This window comes from Acartia tonsa, chromosome 5 (genome assembly GCF_053477335.1).
Source record: "Acartia tonsa isolate MP-2025a chromosome 5, ASM5347733v1, whole genome shotgun sequence".
NCBI classification, from domain to species: domain Eukaryota; kingdom Metazoa; phylum Arthropoda; class Copepoda; order Calanoida; family Acartiidae; genus Acartia; species Acartia tonsa.
In genome coordinates, this window is record NC_137264.1 from 33,514,600 (window position 1) to 33,534,502 (window position 19,903).

The following is a 19,903-nucleotide window of genomic DNA, read 5'->3' on the forward strand; positions in this document are numbered from 1 at the left end:
TACCTATCTACCTATCTACCTATCTACCTATCTACCTATCTACCTATCTACCTATCTACCTATCTACCTATCTACCTATCTACCTATCTACCTATCTACCTATCTACCTATCTACCTATCTACCTATCTACCTATCTACCTATCTACCTATCTACCTATCTACCTATCTACCTATCTACCTATCTACCTATCTACCTATCTACCTATCTACCTATCTACCTATCTACCTATCTACCTATCTACCTATCTACCTATCTACCTATCTACCTATCTACCTATCTACCTATCTACCTATCTACCTATCTACCTATCTACCTATCTACCTATCTACCTATCTACCTATCTACCTATCTACCTATCTACCTATCTACCTATCTACCTATCTACCTATCTACCTATCTACCTATCTACCTATCTACCTATCTACCTATCTACCTATCTACCTATCTACCTATCTACCTATCTACCTATCTACCTATCTACCTATCTACCTATCTACCTATCTACCTATCTACCTATCTACCTATCTACCTATCTACCTATCTACCTATCTACCTATCTATCTATCTATCTATCTATCTATCTATCTATCTATCTATCTATCTATCTATCTATCTATCTATCTATCTATCTATCTATCTATCTATCTATCTATCTATCTATCTATCTATCTATCTATCTATCTATCTATCTATCTATCTATCTATCTATCTATCTATCTATCTATCTATCTATCTATCTATCTATCTATCTATCTATCTATCTATCTATCTATCTATCTATCTATCTATCTATCTATCTGTCTATCCATCTGTCTATCCATCTGTCTATCCATCTATCTATCCATCTATTTATCCATCTATCTATCCATCTATCTATCTATCTATCTATCCATTTATCTATCCATCTATCTATCCATCTGTCTATCCATCTATCTATTATCTATCTATCCATCTATCTATCCATCTATCTATCCATCTATCTATCCATCTATCTATCCATCTATCTATCCATCTATCTATCCATCTATCTATCCATCTATCTATCCATCTATCTATCCATCTATCTACCCATCTATCTACCCATCTATCTACCCATCTATATATCCATTTATCTATCCATCTATCTATCCATCTATCTATCCATCTATCTATCCATCTATCTATCCATCTATCTATCCATCTATCTATCCATCTATCTATCCATCTATCTATCTATATATCCATCTGTCTATCCATCTATATTTCGATTCATCTATCTATCCATCAACTATTCATCTCTTTTTCCATCAACTATCAATTTATCCATCCATCAATCTATCCCTCTATCTATCCATCCATCTATCCATCTGTCTATCCATTTACTTATCCATCTATCTATCCATCTATCTATCCATCTATCTATCCATCTATCTATCCATCTATCTAACCATTTATGAATCCATCTATATATCCATATATCTATTTATCTACCTATCCATCTATCTATCCATCTTTCTATCCATCAACTATCTTGAATTTCGTGTTTAAAATGTCTAATTAGGGGTTTTGGTTATCAGAGCAATATGAGAATTTTTTTAGTAGTGCAGCTAGCCTATCACTAGCTTTTTGGGCCCTTTAAAGTGTAACTAGGTTAATTGTCGTCCCATTTTAGTGTTCAAAGTGTCAAATTTGGGGTCATGGAATTCATTTCAGTAGGAGGGGAGGGGATGGTGTAAATGGGGGTGGATGGGGATCCTTATTTTAGCAAGCTACAAGTTTCACTTTATTTTTATGTTTAATAAATAAATGTGGGCATGATTAACATAAATTTTTATTAACTAATATCTATATTTATTATGATATTATGATTCTTGTTTACTGTTTATATGTACACTAGCTGCTTCGCCCCTAGCCTCTAGGGGATTTGCCCCAAGAGGTAATTAAACAAGGATGACAACATCCATGAAAGAAGCGAAGCTCTGAAATGGAAGGACAAACGAATATTAACACTTGTGAAGTGTCAGAACTGAATATTAATACATGTCTATACAAAATTGTAATTAAAACTGATTAAATACATGTTACTGTTTAAGGACATACTGAGAAATAGGAATCAGTATTCAAAAAATCAGATGAATAGGATATTTTTAACATTCAAAACCATTATTTGTTGTCAAAAAAGTGAAAATCAGCTTGTTATAAATGGATGTACGGACTTTCTGGTAACGATTATAGAGTTGCTGTGCTTTCTAAGTCATACCTAACTGTTGTAGAAATCAGCATGAAAAGTTTGAGATCGATAGGACAATTCTAGCCTGTTTAAGTTAAGTAAAAGAGCTAACTGTACCAGACGTACAGACGGACCGACCCTAATTATAGAAATATGAAAAAATTGAGGGGGATTTTTATTTTTGAAAAAGATCTTTAAACAACCACAGGACCAGTAGATATATTCCCTGAAGAGTAGAATTCAATCAGTTTAGTGGTTAGCGAGATCTTAAGGGATGGGCGGACAGACAAACAGACATCAAGCTACTTTATATTATATATTAACACCTAGGGATCTAAGGAACAAAACAATAACCGATTAATATGTACATCCCAAATATTGATACATATTTAATAAATACATATTTAATAAATTATATTACAAAATTATTTGTCTGTAGATGACAATTAGTGGTTGAAAAGTTTTGACACTCATCCTAATGAACCAACCAATAAAAAATCAATTAAATTTCCTGAAGTTCTTATGCTAACGAATATAAAAACGTTATTATAAAACTTTGAAGTTTGGGGACTAGTGTAATTAACAGTCCCCTCCCTTTCTAAATAAAACTGCTGACTTTAAACATGAATACCCTGTAACTACATAATTTAAAAACAAAGCATTACCAATAGACAGACAGAAGACTACTTGCTAATTCCAATTTAGAATGATCATAAGAACCTCACGTTATTTGCATATTAACTTTACCTTTCCGCAGTGAGGTAGGGGACATTGGGCTGTTTATAGCACTAGTCCCCAAAGTTTTACAGTTGTGTGTTCAAACGTTTTAACTACTAACTTTAATCTACACAAGGGGTGATTTTGTGTATTATCATTGGAGATGTACAACAATTTATTGACCTTTGTCATATCCCTTTAGATTAAAACATCAAACATAAAGAGGTTTAGATTTAGGTTCAGCCCCCCCCCCCTCCCTCTCCTCCCCATCATTTAGTGCAATAGAACTTGAAAATATTTATTATTAACTTTAATTCTAAGTCAGAATAAATATTTCCCAATATGTCTATGTTTTTGTGTCTTTTATTTATTTGAATTATATCTTAAGTTTTGACTTTAAAAGCGCATTTAAACGCCTTTTCTTACAAGGTTTTCGTGCACCCACGTTCAGAAAACGGGCTAAAAACCCTAAAGGGGCGCGGGGGGGGGGGGTAAATGAAACCAGTATTGGCGATTAAAATATGTCTTTGGGTAATCAAATATCGTTTTTTTAGCCGGCGACACCCGGCGAAAACATGTTTCCTCTTACTGTCTTCTTAAATGTTGATTAAAAAACAAACAAATAAAAACTAAAATCTTGACTTCAACTATAATTATTTAGGACTAATTTCTTCAATTTGTGTTTTTTTCTTTTATACTGTCAAAATATATGTAATGCATGACTCATCAGAAGTTATTTTGTCTAATTACATTAATTCTAGGAGATTTTATAATACTTTTAAAATTGTTGGTGAAACACAAAAAGTATGCCTTTTTCTGTAAGAAAATTTTTGCATTTCTTGACTTCCATGCATTAGAATGCTTAATTTTTACGATTCCTTTGAAATCTGATGTACATTGGGTATGATAATACTCATAGAATGTTTAAAACTTGATTTGGGGGTGGTGAATTGTTGCCCCTTGTTGCCCCTATGTGCAATGGCTAAGTCACGAGCTGTAATGCTCTGTAGAGTTGAGTAGATTCAAAATTCAATATTGATTTATTATTGTCATTGCTTGAGCATGAATTGGATAGTTTTTGACCAAAACTGTGGGTTTATATTATAAAAGTGAAGCAAAAAAGTAATACATTTAAACAAGGATACTAACATATACAATATACATAAAAATATTATTATAAATTTTGGAGTATAGAAAATTGAAATTATAACATTTTTTAAAAATTCTTGTGAGATTTGAATCATAATAATCCCCCCCCCCCCCCCCCCCCAACTATCTCAGCTTTATTTTATGCTACCTCTCCTTATCAATATTTTCTTTAGTTAGAAGAAAACGCTTAAAACGAATTGAGAGGCATAAATGGATTTAAAAATATATATATCAACAAAAAAAACTTGAAATATTACAAAGTATTCTTACTTTAGAATATCCATTCCTTCCAACGAATGTAGGAACCATTTCACTCGAGTTCCTTCTCCTTCCTTTTGTTCTCTAATAAATTCCTAAATAGAAAATGACTTAAAATTTTGTCGTTGATTCTATACCAATACTTGAATCTGTAAATAATAAATAATTAAAACCATTCCAGTACATATGTAAAGCTTCCCTAGAATGTAAAAACCAATTGGTTCAGTAGTTACCCTATCAATGGCTAGTGTAAGTATCTCAGTATGACCACTATCATAATTATAAGTATATATGTTACCCTATCAATGGCTAGTGTAAGTTTCTCAGTATGACCGCTATCATCACCAGGAAGGATTCTCTGGACAGGAAGAAGACATTCCTCTGCTCTACTGGACGGACTACATTCCTTCTGCACAAATAAATAATGACTTCTGGCTAAAATAACTGAATCCGTCCTTTTATTGGTATCTCCTTGGAAGCAACTGTCAATGAATTTTTATTTACTATCCTAAATTTAGTTCCTCTAACAAACCATTCAATCAATTAAACTCTTTTTCAAATTAATGGATATAGAATAGAAGTTGATAATGTGATAAATTCTCGCATACCCAGATAAAATTTTTCTCCTAGCTGGTTAATATAACGATACCCCCCCCCCCATATGATTTTTCCACATCCCCTCCCCTAACAATTGAGGAACCTCTTGACCAATATCTGAGGACTATATTAGCAACCTAAATTGACGACAAAAATTCCTCTGAAACAATATCCACGTAATCTATATCCATTGTTGGCTATAAATTGTCATTGTTTAAATGCCTGGGTGTACATAGCATACAAGTCTGTATCCTGGCCACCAGAGGGGGATGCTGTTACAGTAACTTTAGCTGCCACAGCTGATGATGATTCTTCTGCTAATTTTTTATCTGCAGCTGCTACTGATACAGACCTGGAAGGTGTCAGAGTGGAACTTGAACTTGATACCATTGCTTCTTTGGTTGGAGTTGTGACTAGTAATATTTGAAATTAATGTTTGATAAGTAAATCCTTTCATAATGATAAAAGTAACAGGATGTCTGTGTGTCTGTCTGTCTGTAGCCAATGATATTTCAAAGCGCTTAACCGATATAGTTCTCCTTAAAGTGAAGCTTCTTGTATCTTACAATCTTCTAAAGAGTGACAAAAAATGACTTACCATCATTATTTTCAAAATCCTTCTTTTCAGCAGCTTGCTCCTTCTTTGTAGGTGAGCTCTCTTTTGAGCTGCTAGAAGCTGCGCCTGCAAGTTGTCTTGCTTGATCTTGTTGTGCTTCCTGCTGTTGCTGGTTGTTGTCTGCTGGAAGCCCGAGTATTTGTGTCAGCGTTTCCCCAGTCCTGAAAAAGTGAAAGCTCATATAGTCAGTTCTCCGATGATTGTAAAAAATATTTCCTATATTTGCCTGAATCTGGTTCTTATCAATCCAAAATTAATCAGAAACGTAGCCATAGTGAAACAACAATAACTAGATACTTTTTATTTACTATTCAAAGGAGAAGGGAGGTAAATTGCTATGATAATGTTATGTTTTCTAAGACTTAAAAACAGGATTATAACCCAAGGCATGCAAGTTGTTTTAATGAGGTACTACCGCCAAAATTTGTGAATTAAGTATTTAATTATATTATTAAAAAATACAATTTGTACCTTAGCCAGTTATCCTCTCCATATTTTGATCTTAACATTGTCATTTGTCTCACTACTACGTCATGACTCTAAAATAAATAATAAAAAAAAATTAAACAAGGATTACAGTATCTGTGAGTAGCGAAAGCACAAAGAATCATAGATTGACAAATAGACAAATTGAATTATAAAGTCGAGTAGCTCCCCTTCCAAAAAGTTAATTCTATTGGTTCCCACAATTTGAAAGTATGCCTGTGTCTACAAGTAATAATAACAGTTAGGTTAGAAAGCGTAGCAACTCAATAAAGAAAGTCAGTTCGTCCCTTTAAAACATGCAGATTTGAACCTTTTTTACAATAACTTTTTGTAGGATATAATTAAATTATTAATTATCCTATTGATCTGATTTTTGGAGTACGGATTCCTATTTCAACAAAGTACAATATTATAAGCGAACCATCTATATAATCAAGTCCTAGAAATGTGAGTATGTCCTTTAACAGTATTCTATATTTAAGAAGTTTTGAAACTAATTTATGTACAATTTTGTCAAAACTTAAACATTTATATTTTGCTTATCTAGTTCTGACACTGTAGGTTGGTTTGTCCTACCATTTCAGAGCTCGTTTTTATGGATGTTGTCATAGCCTTTATATTTTTCATAGTTCTAAATATGTAAAAAAAAAGATCCTGTTTGTGTTAGTGTTGAAACCTCTTAAGATATAGAGTAACACAAAGGCACATGAAGTTTACCTGTAATAGTTCTGGTTGTTTGGCAGGCTCCTGTTTCAGCCTGGCGGCGTCATCAGTAAGCTCGGAATCTGAAGGTTGGTCTGTAATAACCGCAACACGAACTTTTTTCTTTTTTGTCTTTCTACGACGGCCGCCCTAAAAGATATATTATGTAAAGATTTAAAGTAACAGATTTTTATTTGTCTGTGCGTGTATAGCGAAGGATCTGCCTTAATGCTGGACCGATATGGTTCTCCTTTACAGTGAAACTTCTTCAAGAAGGATTATTCACATCTAACTTTTTTTTCAGAGCTAAGAACTAAAGAAAAGGGTCGAATTACCCCATACATTCCTTTTCATATGTGCCATAGAGGCCTCTAGGGGCGTTGCCACCAGTTTATGATAAATTTCTTACCATAGTTGTAACAGTAACACCTGAGACAATGCTGCCCTCCCTGGATCCTGTCACAGACGCGGACTCCAGGTCAAAACTGGTGAGGGTGGCCCGAGCATTACTCCCCTCCCTGAACTCCTCTTCCAGGCACCTGTTCTCGTCCTCCTCGTTGAACTGGTTCCTAACATCCATCTCATGACGAGTAAGCATTCGAGAGGAACCAATCTAAATGAAAGACTCTAAATAGATTTTTAGATTGAGCCCCCCGGATGGACAATTGGACAAAGTGAGTTATAGAGCAGCAGATGTTCAGTAGTCACAAAAAAAAGAAAAAGCAAGCGAGAACAAATGTGATAAATGATCGAAAATCAAACAAATTTCATAAAAATAGGTATTCATTATTTACTGTCTTTAGTAGACATTAGGTCAGGGTTGTTAACCCAAAACCCGACCCAAAAACCAAAACCCGGGTTTTAAATCGGTTTTGGGTATTGGGTTTTATTATATATTAAGTTAATAGTAGTAAATGAAAATAGATTTCTATACCTAATATTTCTTACATTTAGTTGAATAATTTCTTATTTTAACTTTAACACCAAAAATGTTTATATCACCTGACAATTTTTTAGTGGAAATAACATTTCAATAAGGGGGGGGGGGGAGTGATTAAACGTAAACCGTGAGCAAAATGGTCTAAATAATGAGCTAGACACTTGAAACTTGGTACATAAGCCGAGTCCTATAGGTACTACATCTAAATGGAAAAAATTAATTTTTTATTTTATTTTTAGGTTAGGTTAGGTAAGGAAAACACTGCAAAAATGGGGTTTTTAGGCCTTTTTTGTTCTATTTTGATGTAGAAACTTACCTTCAATTGTTTTTAATTAAGTTTTTCCCCTTGAATACAATGTGTCCACACACAAGGACATTATTTAAGATGATTCAGCAAGTCTGGGACAGACCCCAGCGGGCTAGGTGGGTGGCTCGCAGGAGTAAAGTGCATTTTTTCTAAAGTTTGTGTGTCATATATCAATTATAGGTTTTTTAGTTTTGGTCCTAAACTTGCTGAACCATCTTAAATAATGTCCTTATAGACATACAATATTTAAGGAAAAAACTTAAGAAAAAACAAATAAAATTGAGTTTTTACATAAAAGTCAGGGAGTAAGGGAGGGGACAATGGATCGAATATTCAATTTTTAGGAGTCTCAGACTTTGGGGACTGGCTTAAAGGGAACATTCAAGAATTTAGCAGTTTCTAACCAATCTTGGGGACCAATTATGAATGACGTCACGCAAAATCATGCATAATCTCGCGGCAAACTAGCGCGTCAACAAAAAGATAAACAATAACAAGCAGACAGAATATTTTGATTTTGAAAATTATTTTGTAAATTGAATCATTACATTTTTTATATCTAATTCTTGTTTAATGTAAATTAATTCCGATTAGTGCGTTGTAGAAAGAAATTATATTAAGATTATTAGTTATTATGAGCAAAGCCTTCCTATAATTAGGTCCCGCACATTTGTACGTCCGTAACGGTTAGCTCTTTTCGTTACTTTAGACATGTTAGATGTTTCTTATTGATTTAATGTAAAGGCAAAAGTTTTTTGTCTTTAGCTTAATATTTCTGTAATTAATGATCCGATTAATTTCAAAATTTTAGGGAAAATTCACGAAGTCCTGAGTTGTTCAAGGTTTGTTTATCATTAAAATCTCAAGATGGTGTTATTTTATTTTTCTGTCCTGGATGCTAAGAGCGCAGCTACCAGTTATCCTAAGATATGTTACTTAAACCTTAAGATCTTTAAAATTAAGATGTACTTATGTTCTCAACTATTTTATTTATGTAGTATGAAATTTTGACGCAAGGTATCTCATTTTTATTTCGTTAAATGAAATAACTTGAGTTAAAAGTTCTGTAGGAAGGTAATTGTTTTAGTAAATTTTGTAATATAATTATTTAAAGGCTTTTTCATGTCTAAGCTTTTTAATAAATACAATAAAAAAATTTGGGTAAAATATGTTGTAAAAGTAAAATGGTATGTTTCCTTAATTTTCCGAAGTTTAAATAATAACAATTATGGAAATGAATTGTAAACAAGGGCTTTGATCTCTAGAATCAAAGGCTTGTAGTAATGCATCAGTTTAAAGATGGTGCATTTCGAATTAAAAACAATCCAAAAGTCAAAAATTTCCACTAAAGGTTGCTATATTGCAAATACTTGTTTTATCTGGAAATATCTGGGTTTTCAACCTTAAAGGGTCACAACTATAAATTTGAATTAACTGCCCATTGTCCCCTCCCTTACTCCCTGCATAAAAGTACACCAAAACTGACCAAAACTGGCCAAAAAAGGCCTAAAAATCCCATTTCCGCAGGGTTATCTTACCTAACCTTAAAATAAAAAAATTTGAATTTTTTTTTCATTAAGATGTAGTATCTATAGGACTAGGCGTATGTACCAATTTTTAGACCATTTCGTCACGGTTTACGTTTAAATGACATTACGCCCCCCCCCCCCTTATTAGGTTTATTTTAAAGACTTTTATTTAAAATTACTAATTAACCCACAAAAATTAACACGTTTTTTTTGCGGTTTAAGTCTGGATTTTGGTTAAAAACCCGGGTTAGTTACAAACCTGCCTTGAGCAGACAATTCAATTGCAGAGAAGCTTCGCTACTAGTGCATTGCAAATAATGCTAGTCGAGGTCACTTTTTTATTTTGCATAGGACATAGGTACTATATGTTTACCTGTAAGTATTCAGCTTTAGAAAGAATATATGCATCCAGTAGAAATTGTGTATGTACCACGTCATTATGCAACCAAGAACTTGCTATCCGCCTTAATAGCAATCATATATTAATTCAACAGGGAGTGAAAAATGGAATGGGATATTTCTTTCTCTCGAGAAAAAAAAACATTTAACATTTCTATTTAGAAATCTGACTTAGATGACTGATTATGGTTTTTTGCATCGTACACAGTTTTCCATAGACAAGAATATAGAAAATTACTTATAGGATTAATTCCAGTTTCGTTGAAAATTCGTTATGATGTTACAATGCAGAAGTGTTTTCGATAACTTACATTTTTAACATTACTTATAAGATTATGTGCCATCTTAGTTTTAAAATAACCAGAAAAATCTACCTACCAACAATTGTGTACCTGTGATTGTAATGTGAAGATAAAGGATTGTATCTCGTATCCAACTGTTTCAAACGTGAAAGGCCAGAAACTAAATAAAGAAAGAAATCGTTCCAGTATGGTTACGAAACCGATTAATATCTGCAGGATTAGAACCGGTTCTCATACTGAAAAATCATGTATAGTATTTTAGCACAATCATAAGATTACAAATTTAAAACCAGTCTTGTTAGCCCAGGCCTTCGGCCCCTTGGAGGTAACAAACTGCTTTTTAACTTATAATTTTTCACTTTAATATCCGCTTTCATTTTAATATCTGCCGAAAGCTGTCTATAATATGATGCGAAAAATAACAATTAATTTATTGTTGCTTATGATTTACCTTTTATCCAGTAAAGATACAATTTAGCCCATGATTTGCATTAGATACAGTAAGAAGTTCAATAAGCAACATGAATGATTTGAGGATAAGACAATGGACGATAAATTGATACATATCCAAAATGATTATAATCACAAATACCCCTCCTGTAGTTAAAATTAGCTCTGGGTATAAAACTGTTATGTATTACCTGGAGCTAAGACATCGTGGTGCATCAGACAGTTTCCAGACACGTCTAAACTCTCAAGGCAGACAAGTCTTGATAATCCATCCAGGCTTTCCAATCTATATACAAGCATTTTAAAACTTCAATGAGCATTTGAAGAAAGATTTGAAACTGACGGGAATGAAACTAATCCTTACATGAAAGCAACAAGATCTCAGTCCATCAGTCTGTGTGTACCGAAGGATATCGCTAACCCCTGAACCGATATGTTTCTCATTTACAGCGGTTATTTTCATACGTCAAGTGAAGATGTACAACAATTTTTGGGGAGGGTACTACCACCCTTTAAAGAAAAAAAAGGAAATTAAATAGAAAGTTGAGGGTCGACATCTCTGGATTATGACAAAAAATGCCGTATTCGACACATATTATTTGTTAAAACGCAAAAACTAAACTAAACCTGTTATAACCAATAGCAAGAGTTGTGAGAGTACAGTCAGGACTCAACATTGGAATATTCTTGAGTTGATTATAGGACAGGATAAGAGTGTGCAGGCTTTCTAGGCTTGATAATCCTTTAAAAGCAAAAAAAAATTAAACTTTCAATGAAATAATCCAAAAATCAAAGACAGGATTTTTTCTAATATTCTATTCATAACGAGTCCGCCTATAGTTAAACAAATATTGAAACAATATTAAATATTTATAAAATTCGTCATAATTTACAGCCATTTCATTCCAAAATTAGTTGTCATGAAAATGTTTCAAGACACATACAAACCACTAGTCTTCAAAGAATGAATTTCTGAAGCAAAAAATAAAATGAAATTTTAAAATTAGATACACTTACATCCTACTACTTTGGCAGATAGTGATTTAATTACTGAATAGAAGGAATTGAAGTAATTTTGCTGAAGCTTTAAGCAAAAACATCTGATGAAAAACGGCTAAGTTTCAATATATATCAAAATGTTGGACTGAAATACAGATACATTTTTAGAAGTCCAATGTTTTCGAAGACCATATTAATGACGATAAAGGACTATCTTTTTTAATTGCTGGAAAAGGTAAAAACGACAAACTTTTTGTTAAAAAGACATAAAAAAACTTTTGTTACCTTCTGTGCTAAGCAGTGAATTATGTGAGGCAGAAAATGTATGAATTCTAAACAAATAATATATATTACAATATTAGGTATGAAATTAAAATAACATTTGATGAAAATAAGTCATGCATTATTTTCTATCATTACATAGGACCTATGTATTAGGGCGGGTTCATATCGGAATTAGACAAAGCGGGGATATGCAACAGATAAAATTAACCTTAAAAACATTTCTGACCGAAAAATAATTTTAAAAAATTGAGTTTTCGAACACGACCACTTAAAAATATAATTCATTACTTATTAGTATGCAAAGACGACATTCAAATTTTTTTTTAAATCAGAACTATGGCTTCATGGTGCTCCTTGGAAAGGCCTTGAGGAGCTGAATCAGGAACTTTTTCAAAATATATCGTTCCTAGCCTTAGAAATCACTAAAAAAACACAATTTTTTAAGGTTTATTGAGAATTGTCCAATTTGCAGAGGTTTTTTAGATTTTCTCAGGCTAGGAACTAGATTTTTTGAAACGGACAAAAGTTCCTGACTCAGCTCCTCAAGGCCTTTCCAGGGAGCACCATGAAGCCATAGTTCTGATTCAATAAATTTTTTACTCCCATTTACAAATAGCTATACAATTGAATGTCTGGTCGTCAGCGGTTTTAAGACTTAGGATAAATTTTAAATCATCCAGAGGTGTATTATATCTACATAAATTGAGTGCAGATCCCCGTTTTGGCCTCAGAAAAAAAATGTCCAAAATCGACCCACCCTACTATGTATTACTGTAGCTGAAAAAATTAAATATATTTTTCTCTCCTTATCTTTCAAATACTGACTTCGGCAATAACCTTTAATCAAGTTCATTATGTTATTTTCATAAAAAATTATTGTTAATGGTTAGGGGGCCTATTAATAGTATTAGAGGTAGGTACATGGTTAGTCATCTTAGGGCAATGATTTGGCCAATGACTATGATCCATATTCGCGGACTCTATAATAAGTTTAATTCAATTAAGTGAATACAAATATGAAACCTCTCGTACACAGGCAAAAGTAAGGTACCGATTTAAAAGGTTTCTATTGTGAATACGGGACTCATTCGTTTTTTGATAAAACTTAGGGGGACAAACTAACAGTGTTCACCAATGATTTTAATCTACATAAGGGGTAATTTTGTTTATCATAACTGGGTGTCATGAGAACATGAAAACACCCCAGTCAACAAAAGAGAAAATTACACCTTTTGAACATTAAAATCATTTGTTGAAAAGTTTGGAACCAAGCAATCAAAATTCAATAAAAATACCGGGTATAGTCCCTTTCGTAACATCGCCCCATAAGGAGCGATTCGTCGTATTTTTGAAATGGTTTTTTCATATGTTATTTTAGGTTAGTTTAGATTATATTGGGTTAGGTGATTGCCCCACAGGGTTAGGTAATTGGCCCCGCTAGGTTAGAGCCCCCCGCAAGGGCTAGAAATAGGAGAAAAGCTACTGTGAAAAATACGAAGAATCGCCCCATAAGGTGCGATGTTACGAAAGGGACTATACCCAAAATACCCATTGAGAAGATTATGAAGTTAAAGAGCTTGGTAGGTACCAGTTTAAACTAGATTTACTGGAATGGATTGAAAGTTACCTAGGCGCTAAAGACAACGTGGAAGACAATCTACTCAATCTATTATGAGATAAGGAGATAGTGGCCAGGCGTTTCCATTCCCGTGGGGGTGTCGAGTCTCCCAGACATCCTGAGAGCAAATCTTCTACAGAAAATTCACAGCTTTCGATCTAAAATAACAGGTTTAAGATTATGTTTCTACACCCACAATGACATAGGACTGAAATTTTTCGTTTATTGTGGAAAGACAGTACCTACAAATTTTCTAGATACATATAAACCCCGAACCACTTCATTATGCAATCTATATTTTGCTGGATATTTTGTCTATGGTAGTCCATAAGTGTACAGCTTTACAGTATATTGTTTCTATTTGTTAAAGCAACACGTATGATAAAAGAAAAAGATTCTTTTTAAAGTAAAATGCTTATATATCAATTGAAATCTATATTTTTTTTATTTTTTACTGATCCACTTCATTATGCAAATCAAAATAAAATCAATGGGAAAATGTTTGTTTTGCACTTTTCTCCACTTTTCAAAATTGATTATGATAAAATAACAATTTTTTAAGGGATTTATGCATTAATTATAATGAAAAACAGTTTAAGGTAGATTGTAATGATTTTTCTAACTAATAAATAATTTTAAAAAAGAAATTCTATTCCTATCACTTTAGAGGACAGCTGCTGACCCCCAGTCTTATGGATGAAGCTAAATACATGTTAAAAATAAAAATAACCCTCAAAAATATACAAAAATGTTTTTTGATGTGTTAAAAAAATCCATTTTAAAATCTTGATTTTGAGGACCAGGGTTTCGGATCCGCATTGATTTTATGCGGATCCGGATCCGGATCCGGATCCTCAAAATTTGGTCAGTGCGGATCCGGATCCGGATCCGGATCTTTGACAATAAAAATAAAATCACCAAATTTTTCAAAAAAATTTATTCTTCAATTCGAAGTCAAAAATACTTTTAATTTTCAAGTCTGAACCTAAACCTTAAAGATTGGCTCTCATCAAGAGAATGTCTGAGATTTTATATAAATTTAGGTAGATTTTTCCATTTTTTCCGCATTTTTTGGAGTCTAAGGATCCGGATCCGGATCCGCATTTTTTTTGCGGATCCGGATCCGGATCCTTGGACTCAAAATATGCGGATCCTTGCGGATCCGGATCCGGATCCGGATCCGGATCCGAAACCCTGTTGAGGACGATGGCCTTTAAGATGCTCTTACTGGTGGGGATGGTGAGCTAAATGTTATCAGCAAAGTGCATGCCCATAATGAATACTTATATATTGAACTATGGTCCAATTTTTGTAGTCATAGCAGCCTCCAGCCACGCAATATTAAAAAAGAAAAAAATACAATTTTAATTACTAAAATTCATAAAGTAAATAATGTAGTTTTTTGATAATGGTTATGTTGCATGTCGTGAGGCTCTATTGGAGGCTGCTATGACTACAATAAATGGTACATAGGTTAATAGACAAGTTGTTGTAATGGTCATGTACTTAGATAACATTTGGCTCACCATCACCACCAGTAAGAACATCTTTAAGGCCATCATCCTCAAAATCAAGATTTTAAAATGGATTTTTTTAACACATCAAAAAACATTTTTGTGTGCATTTGAGGGTTATTTTTATCTTTAACATGTATTTAGCTTCATCCATAAGACTGGAGGTCAGCAGCTATCCTCTAAAGTGATAGGGATTGAATTTCATTTTTAAAATTATTTATTAGTTAGAAAAATCATTAAAATCTACCTTAAACTGTTTTTCATTATAAATAATGCATAAATCCCTTAAAAAATTGTTATTTTATCATAATCAATTTTGAAAAGTGGAGAAAAGTGCAAAACAAACGTTTTCCCATTGATTTTATTTTGATTTGCATAATGAAGTGGATCAGTAGAAAATCAAAAAATATAGATTTCAATTGATATATAAGCATTTTACTTTAAAAAGAATCTTTTTCTTTTATCATACGTGTTGCTTTAACAAATAGAAACAATGTACTCTAAAACTGTATACTTATGGACTACCATAGACAAAATATCCAGGAAAATATAGATTGCATAATGAAGTGGTTCGGGGTTTATATCATATATAATGTAAAAAATTAATTCTCATAACTTTTCCATGGATATACTATCATAAGAAATAATTATTTGAAAAGATTTCTGATTATTCACCTTTATTGTGTAAAGTTGATCGCGCAAAGCTTCGAGTCCGTGAACCAAATATAAAGGAATATCCTTCAACTCTAATACTGTCACCGACTTCAGACCTAAATCAAGATGTAGAAGCATTTTTTTTTAAAAAGATGGACGTTCGGACAAAGTGAGTTAGTTACATTAAAGATGTTCAGTGGTGATAAAAAAGATGGCGAGGAAAAAACAGAAGGATAAAAGAAAATCACGGAGTCCTTACATACCATCAATATACAAATGTTTTTTTTGTAGCATGACAGACAGACTTACGGACCAATTGAGTTGTATAATGGAAGCTCTTTGGTAAGGTGAACCTTCACACAAAAAATCAGCAGTCTATCTTAATTTTCTTTTTGTAGAATTCTGTAGGTATAATACAAAACATGATTTTTTTAAAACCGGTTTTAATCAAGCGGAAATAAGTATACCTGCAAGTTGGAGCCATGTATGGACAGTTTCATTAGGTTTAGTAAATAAAGTTAGACAAGAGAGTCTGTGCAGGACACTTTCCAGATACTCCAGGTCTACCAGAAGTGTTCTATCCAGCTCCTTAATATTTAAATAAAATTATAAATAAGCCAGGAGAGTCTGTGTAGTACACTCTCCAGATACTCCAGGTCTACCAGAAGTATTCTATCCAGCTCCTTAATATTTAAATAAAATTAATAAGCCAGGAGAGTCTGTGTAATACACTCTCCAGCTACTCCAGGCCTACCAGAAGTATACTATCCAGCTCCTTAATATTTAAATAAAATAAGCCAGGAGAGTCTGTGTAGTACACTCTCCAGATACTCCAGGTCTACCAGAAGTGTTCTATCCAGCTCCTTAATATTTAAATAAAGTAAGACAAGTGAGTACGCACCATACAGAATATTCTAGTATTTTATTACATTAAATTCTATGCAAGTTAGGATTTATTTCTAACTGCTTTGCATATAACCCGCGACCGTGGCTCAAAACGTAGCGCATCCGCTCGTCGTCGGGAAAGTGATAGGTTCGAATCTCGGTCCGACACCGCGTATTTACTAAAGACGTTAGATTAGGGGGAATAACCTTGGGCCAAAAACAGGCGCAACTCATTACAGGCACAGTTAGGACTTCTCAGACAAAGGTCGTGCAATTAAAGGGTTGGTTGTTTGATGAATGTTGATACCCTAGGAAATTGACTGCGTTACATTGCAATTTAAAATGCAGAATATGTTCAAAGGTAACATGGAGAGGACTTGTAACTGAAGCGTCTCCATGCCCCTAGAATCAATAGTCAACTGCTTTGCATGTGTTTGTGTGACATTTTACAATAAATAAAACTTACATCATGTTGTGCTCTAAGCAATGTGACCGCAGCTAGAACCTGCTGATATCCAGCCACAGACAGGTTTACCGCTAGGTTTCCTCCAAACAAAACAGTCTTGTTTTGCCTGCACAAAAATATTATTTCTATTATTATACAGATAAGTATTTTTGTTTGAACAGTTACAGATTACTTTAGTATTTATGTTTTACTTGCTTTAATTTGTTCTTATTATAAGATGTAAACATTTCATGATATAGTTTTAAAAAAATTTAGGTATATAGTTTGGTTACCTACGAAAAAATGCAGCAAGTTTAGAGCAGTATTGTCTTGCATCGTCTGGAAACACTGGCTGTGATTGTCCTGACGTTCTTTGTTGTTCTGGCAGGACAGCTGATGGTCTCATGGCCGCCATTTTTTTATTTATTACGCGCTAGTCATACATCTGAAAAAATCTTTGGTAAAAACAAATAGGTATTTACTTTATCAAACTTTAAAATTTTCAAGCTGTATGAATTTTTAAATTTAGTTTAGTTTAGAATTTCAACTATTTAAATCACAAAAACCATCGAAAACTTAATAAACAACTCTTTTCTTTCATTTTTATGATACATGAAAAGAACAAAATAATACATTAGTAGTTACCATTACACATATTCTTGTTACAACATCTTTTTTTATGGCTAAACTAAATAACATAATGTATGCAAAATAAGATTAGGTAATTGCTTGCCATATTTTTTTTGTTTGTAAAAATTGGTTTCATGAAACATTATTAACTATTTAAAAGGTACTTTCCCTCAATGTGCCTACCGAGCACAGAGATTTATTGTAAAAAAAAAACACGAACACTCGAAAAACTTACCCTCACCTTATTTTCAATTTAATTCAAAATAATGGAGAGGGGGCAGGATTATGTGCTTGACTATGCGCTTTAGAGGGAAAACGCCCTTTTTTTTAACAATTTAACAAAACAAAAGAAATGCAGAAATATTACTAGATGACGAATTCTGATGGGTCACAGGGTAGTACTGCCTCACTTTCTCAATAACTTGATAAACATTCTCATTATACAATTTATATTTATATGATTATATTAATTAAAACACATGTTATTTAGTAAATATTCTATATCTCAGTTCTTATTTTTAACTAACTGCGTAAGATGCATTTCAAATAAACAACAAGGACAATAATGCCAATAACTAACGCAGCTAAAAAAGGCCAAAACCTTAGGTATCTAATTTTAAAAAATGTTTTTATAGATAAACAGCAATTTGATGTCAATAAATCAATAACTATGACACTTCATTAAGCTGCACCTAATTATTAGGATTTAAATTAAAAAAATCCTTTAAACAAGAATAATTTTAATTTACGAATATAATGAGTCTCAATCAGACAGACGGACATAAGGCAGTTAAAGAGTAGACTCTGATACTTGATAAAAAATAAACTAAATGGAAATTTTTCAACGAATATAAAAAAGTACATAAATGATGATAATAAAGATTTAATACATAGTTATAATTCATATTTTTTTTTACATCTAAATGAATCTTTTGTTTGTGAAACCCATCCCTTTTTTTACCAGGCTTGTTGACTAGGAATGAGTTATTTGTTTGAAACCTTGGTTTTTGCTGCTTATGATGACATTTTTTGTCGCTTGCTGTTGCTTGGGCCCTCTCCACTATTTCGTTCTGCAATACTTTCCATAACCTTAAAGTTTTTCGTTTTTTTAAATTGTATACAATGATACATATTTTGTTTCTCAAATTCTAACATCTATTCTTTATTTAAAGGAACCCTGCAAGAAATATACCGCTTTTAATGCTGAAAGACTGCCACGAGTAGACCCAATACCCAAAATTTGAAGCCTCTAGCTTCAATTACAAAAATGTTATAGACATTTCAAAATGATATTTTTAGTACAATGAAAATGTTAAAAGTTTTTCATTGCTAATAAAAGAATTTCCATTATTAAAATACGTCGCCTAGAAAGAAAATTATAAGCTTATTTTTGGCGTAAACTTCGGATCAGTGGCGTGCGAAGCACTTTGTCTAGGGGGGGGGGGGGGGGGCATTTTGAAGATTTTGTAAAATTTTGATTATATATACTAATTTTAAATAAGGGCGTTTTAAGGGGTGGGATTATTTGATTATGGGCCTTCTAGTCCTTATCCCTTCTTCCCCATCCCTATTTCCCATTCATATCCCCCATTTCTTCCCCCCCCCCCCCATCTCTTCTCCCCCATCCCTTCTCCCCACCCTGCAATGACCGAAGGGAAGGGAGCTAGAAAGCATCTTCGAAAAAAAAGTACAGAGGATAATTTAACCTCCCCCCCCCCCCCCCCCCACCACAAAACATTTTTTATGGGTGGAAGGGGATGTTATAAAATCTCAGCAGGACGGATGAATACCCCCATTAAAAAAATAGGGGGGGGGAGATAAAAACACTCATTTTGGAAATAATTTACCAAAAATTAACCTAATATGTAAAACTGATTTTAAATATTTCTTTATTGTATGACAACAAGGATGACAACATCTTTAAATAGCAAAACACAAAAAATCATTAATAAGAATACAGACAAGTAGATTTAAAGAGCATCTGTTGAAATAAATATATATTTTAGGTGGAAAAAGTCACAAATCCTTTTTCCTGTATGTTGTGTGATAACAGTCAAAGTAAATTACATACTGGATGCTCGAAACAGCAAGAAATTTTTTTTTTTTAATATTATAATCCACAAAAAAATTTATCGTACCATAAAAACCAATGATATAAAGAACTATGTAAAAAATAAAAAAAATTACTTGTCCTTTCATCTACAGATATA

The 19,903-nt window shown here is 32.9% G+C and overlaps 2 protein-coding genes across 6 annotated transcripts in view; both read right to left on the bottom strand.

Moving 5' to 3' along the window:
- The window catches only part of LOC145319972 (uncharacterized), a 172,549-nt gene that overhangs the window by 31,415 nt on the left and 121,231 nt on the right, over positions 1 to 19,903 (bottom strand). The window contains exons 2-18 of the mRNA XM_080162382.1: positions 17,357 to 17,506; positions 17,085 to 17,190; positions 16,201 to 16,321; positions 15,755 to 15,849; positions 13,575 to 13,723; positions 11,948 to 11,994; positions 11,291 to 11,405; positions 10,855 to 10,949; positions 10,304 to 10,373; positions 9,886 to 9,976; positions 7,146 to 7,349; positions 6,752 to 6,886; positions 6,020 to 6,087; positions 5,531 to 5,709; positions 5,155 to 5,345; positions 4,634 to 4,744; positions 4,348 to 4,430 (exon numbers count right to left, since the gene is read on the bottom strand). Coding sequence (XP_080018508.1) covers positions 4,348 to 4,430; positions 4,634 to 4,744; positions 5,155 to 5,345; positions 5,531 to 5,709; positions 6,020 to 6,087; positions 6,752 to 6,886; positions 7,146 to 7,349; positions 9,886 to 9,976; positions 10,304 to 10,373; positions 10,855 to 10,949; positions 11,291 to 11,405; positions 11,948 to 11,994; positions 13,575 to 13,723; positions 15,755 to 15,849; positions 16,201 to 16,321; positions 17,085 to 17,190; positions 17,357 to 17,478 — 1,982 coding nt within the window. The 5' untranslated portion in view covers positions 17,479 to 17,506. The remainder of the gene's footprint in view (positions 1 to 4,347; positions 4,431 to 4,633; positions 4,745 to 5,154; positions 5,346 to 5,530; positions 5,710 to 6,019; positions 6,088 to 6,751; positions 6,887 to 7,145; positions 7,350 to 9,885; positions 9,977 to 10,303; positions 10,374 to 10,854; positions 10,950 to 11,290; positions 11,406 to 11,947; positions 11,995 to 13,574; positions 13,724 to 15,754; positions 15,850 to 16,200; positions 16,322 to 17,084; positions 17,191 to 17,356; positions 17,507 to 19,903) is intronic.
- The window catches only part of LOC145319973 (speckle-type POZ protein B-like), a 123,629-nt gene continuing 121,233 nt past the window's right edge, over positions 17,508 to 19,903 (bottom strand). Inside the window, exons 16-17 of one of the 5 annotated variants that reach the window (XR_013880094.1) lie at positions 18,505 to 18,782; positions 17,508 to 18,219 (exon numbers count right to left, since the gene is read on the bottom strand). Coding sequence is in view for 2 of the 5 variants with exons in the window: in XM_080162383.1 (XP_080018509.1) it covers positions 18,708 to 18,782 (75 nt within the window). In the remaining 3 variants the exon portion in view is untranslated. Of the gene's footprint in view, positions 18,278 to 18,504; positions 18,783 to 19,903 lie in introns of all 5 variants that reach the window. The other 4 variants (XR_013880093.1, XM_080162383.1, XM_080162384.1 and 1 more) reach the window with 4 other exon arrangements.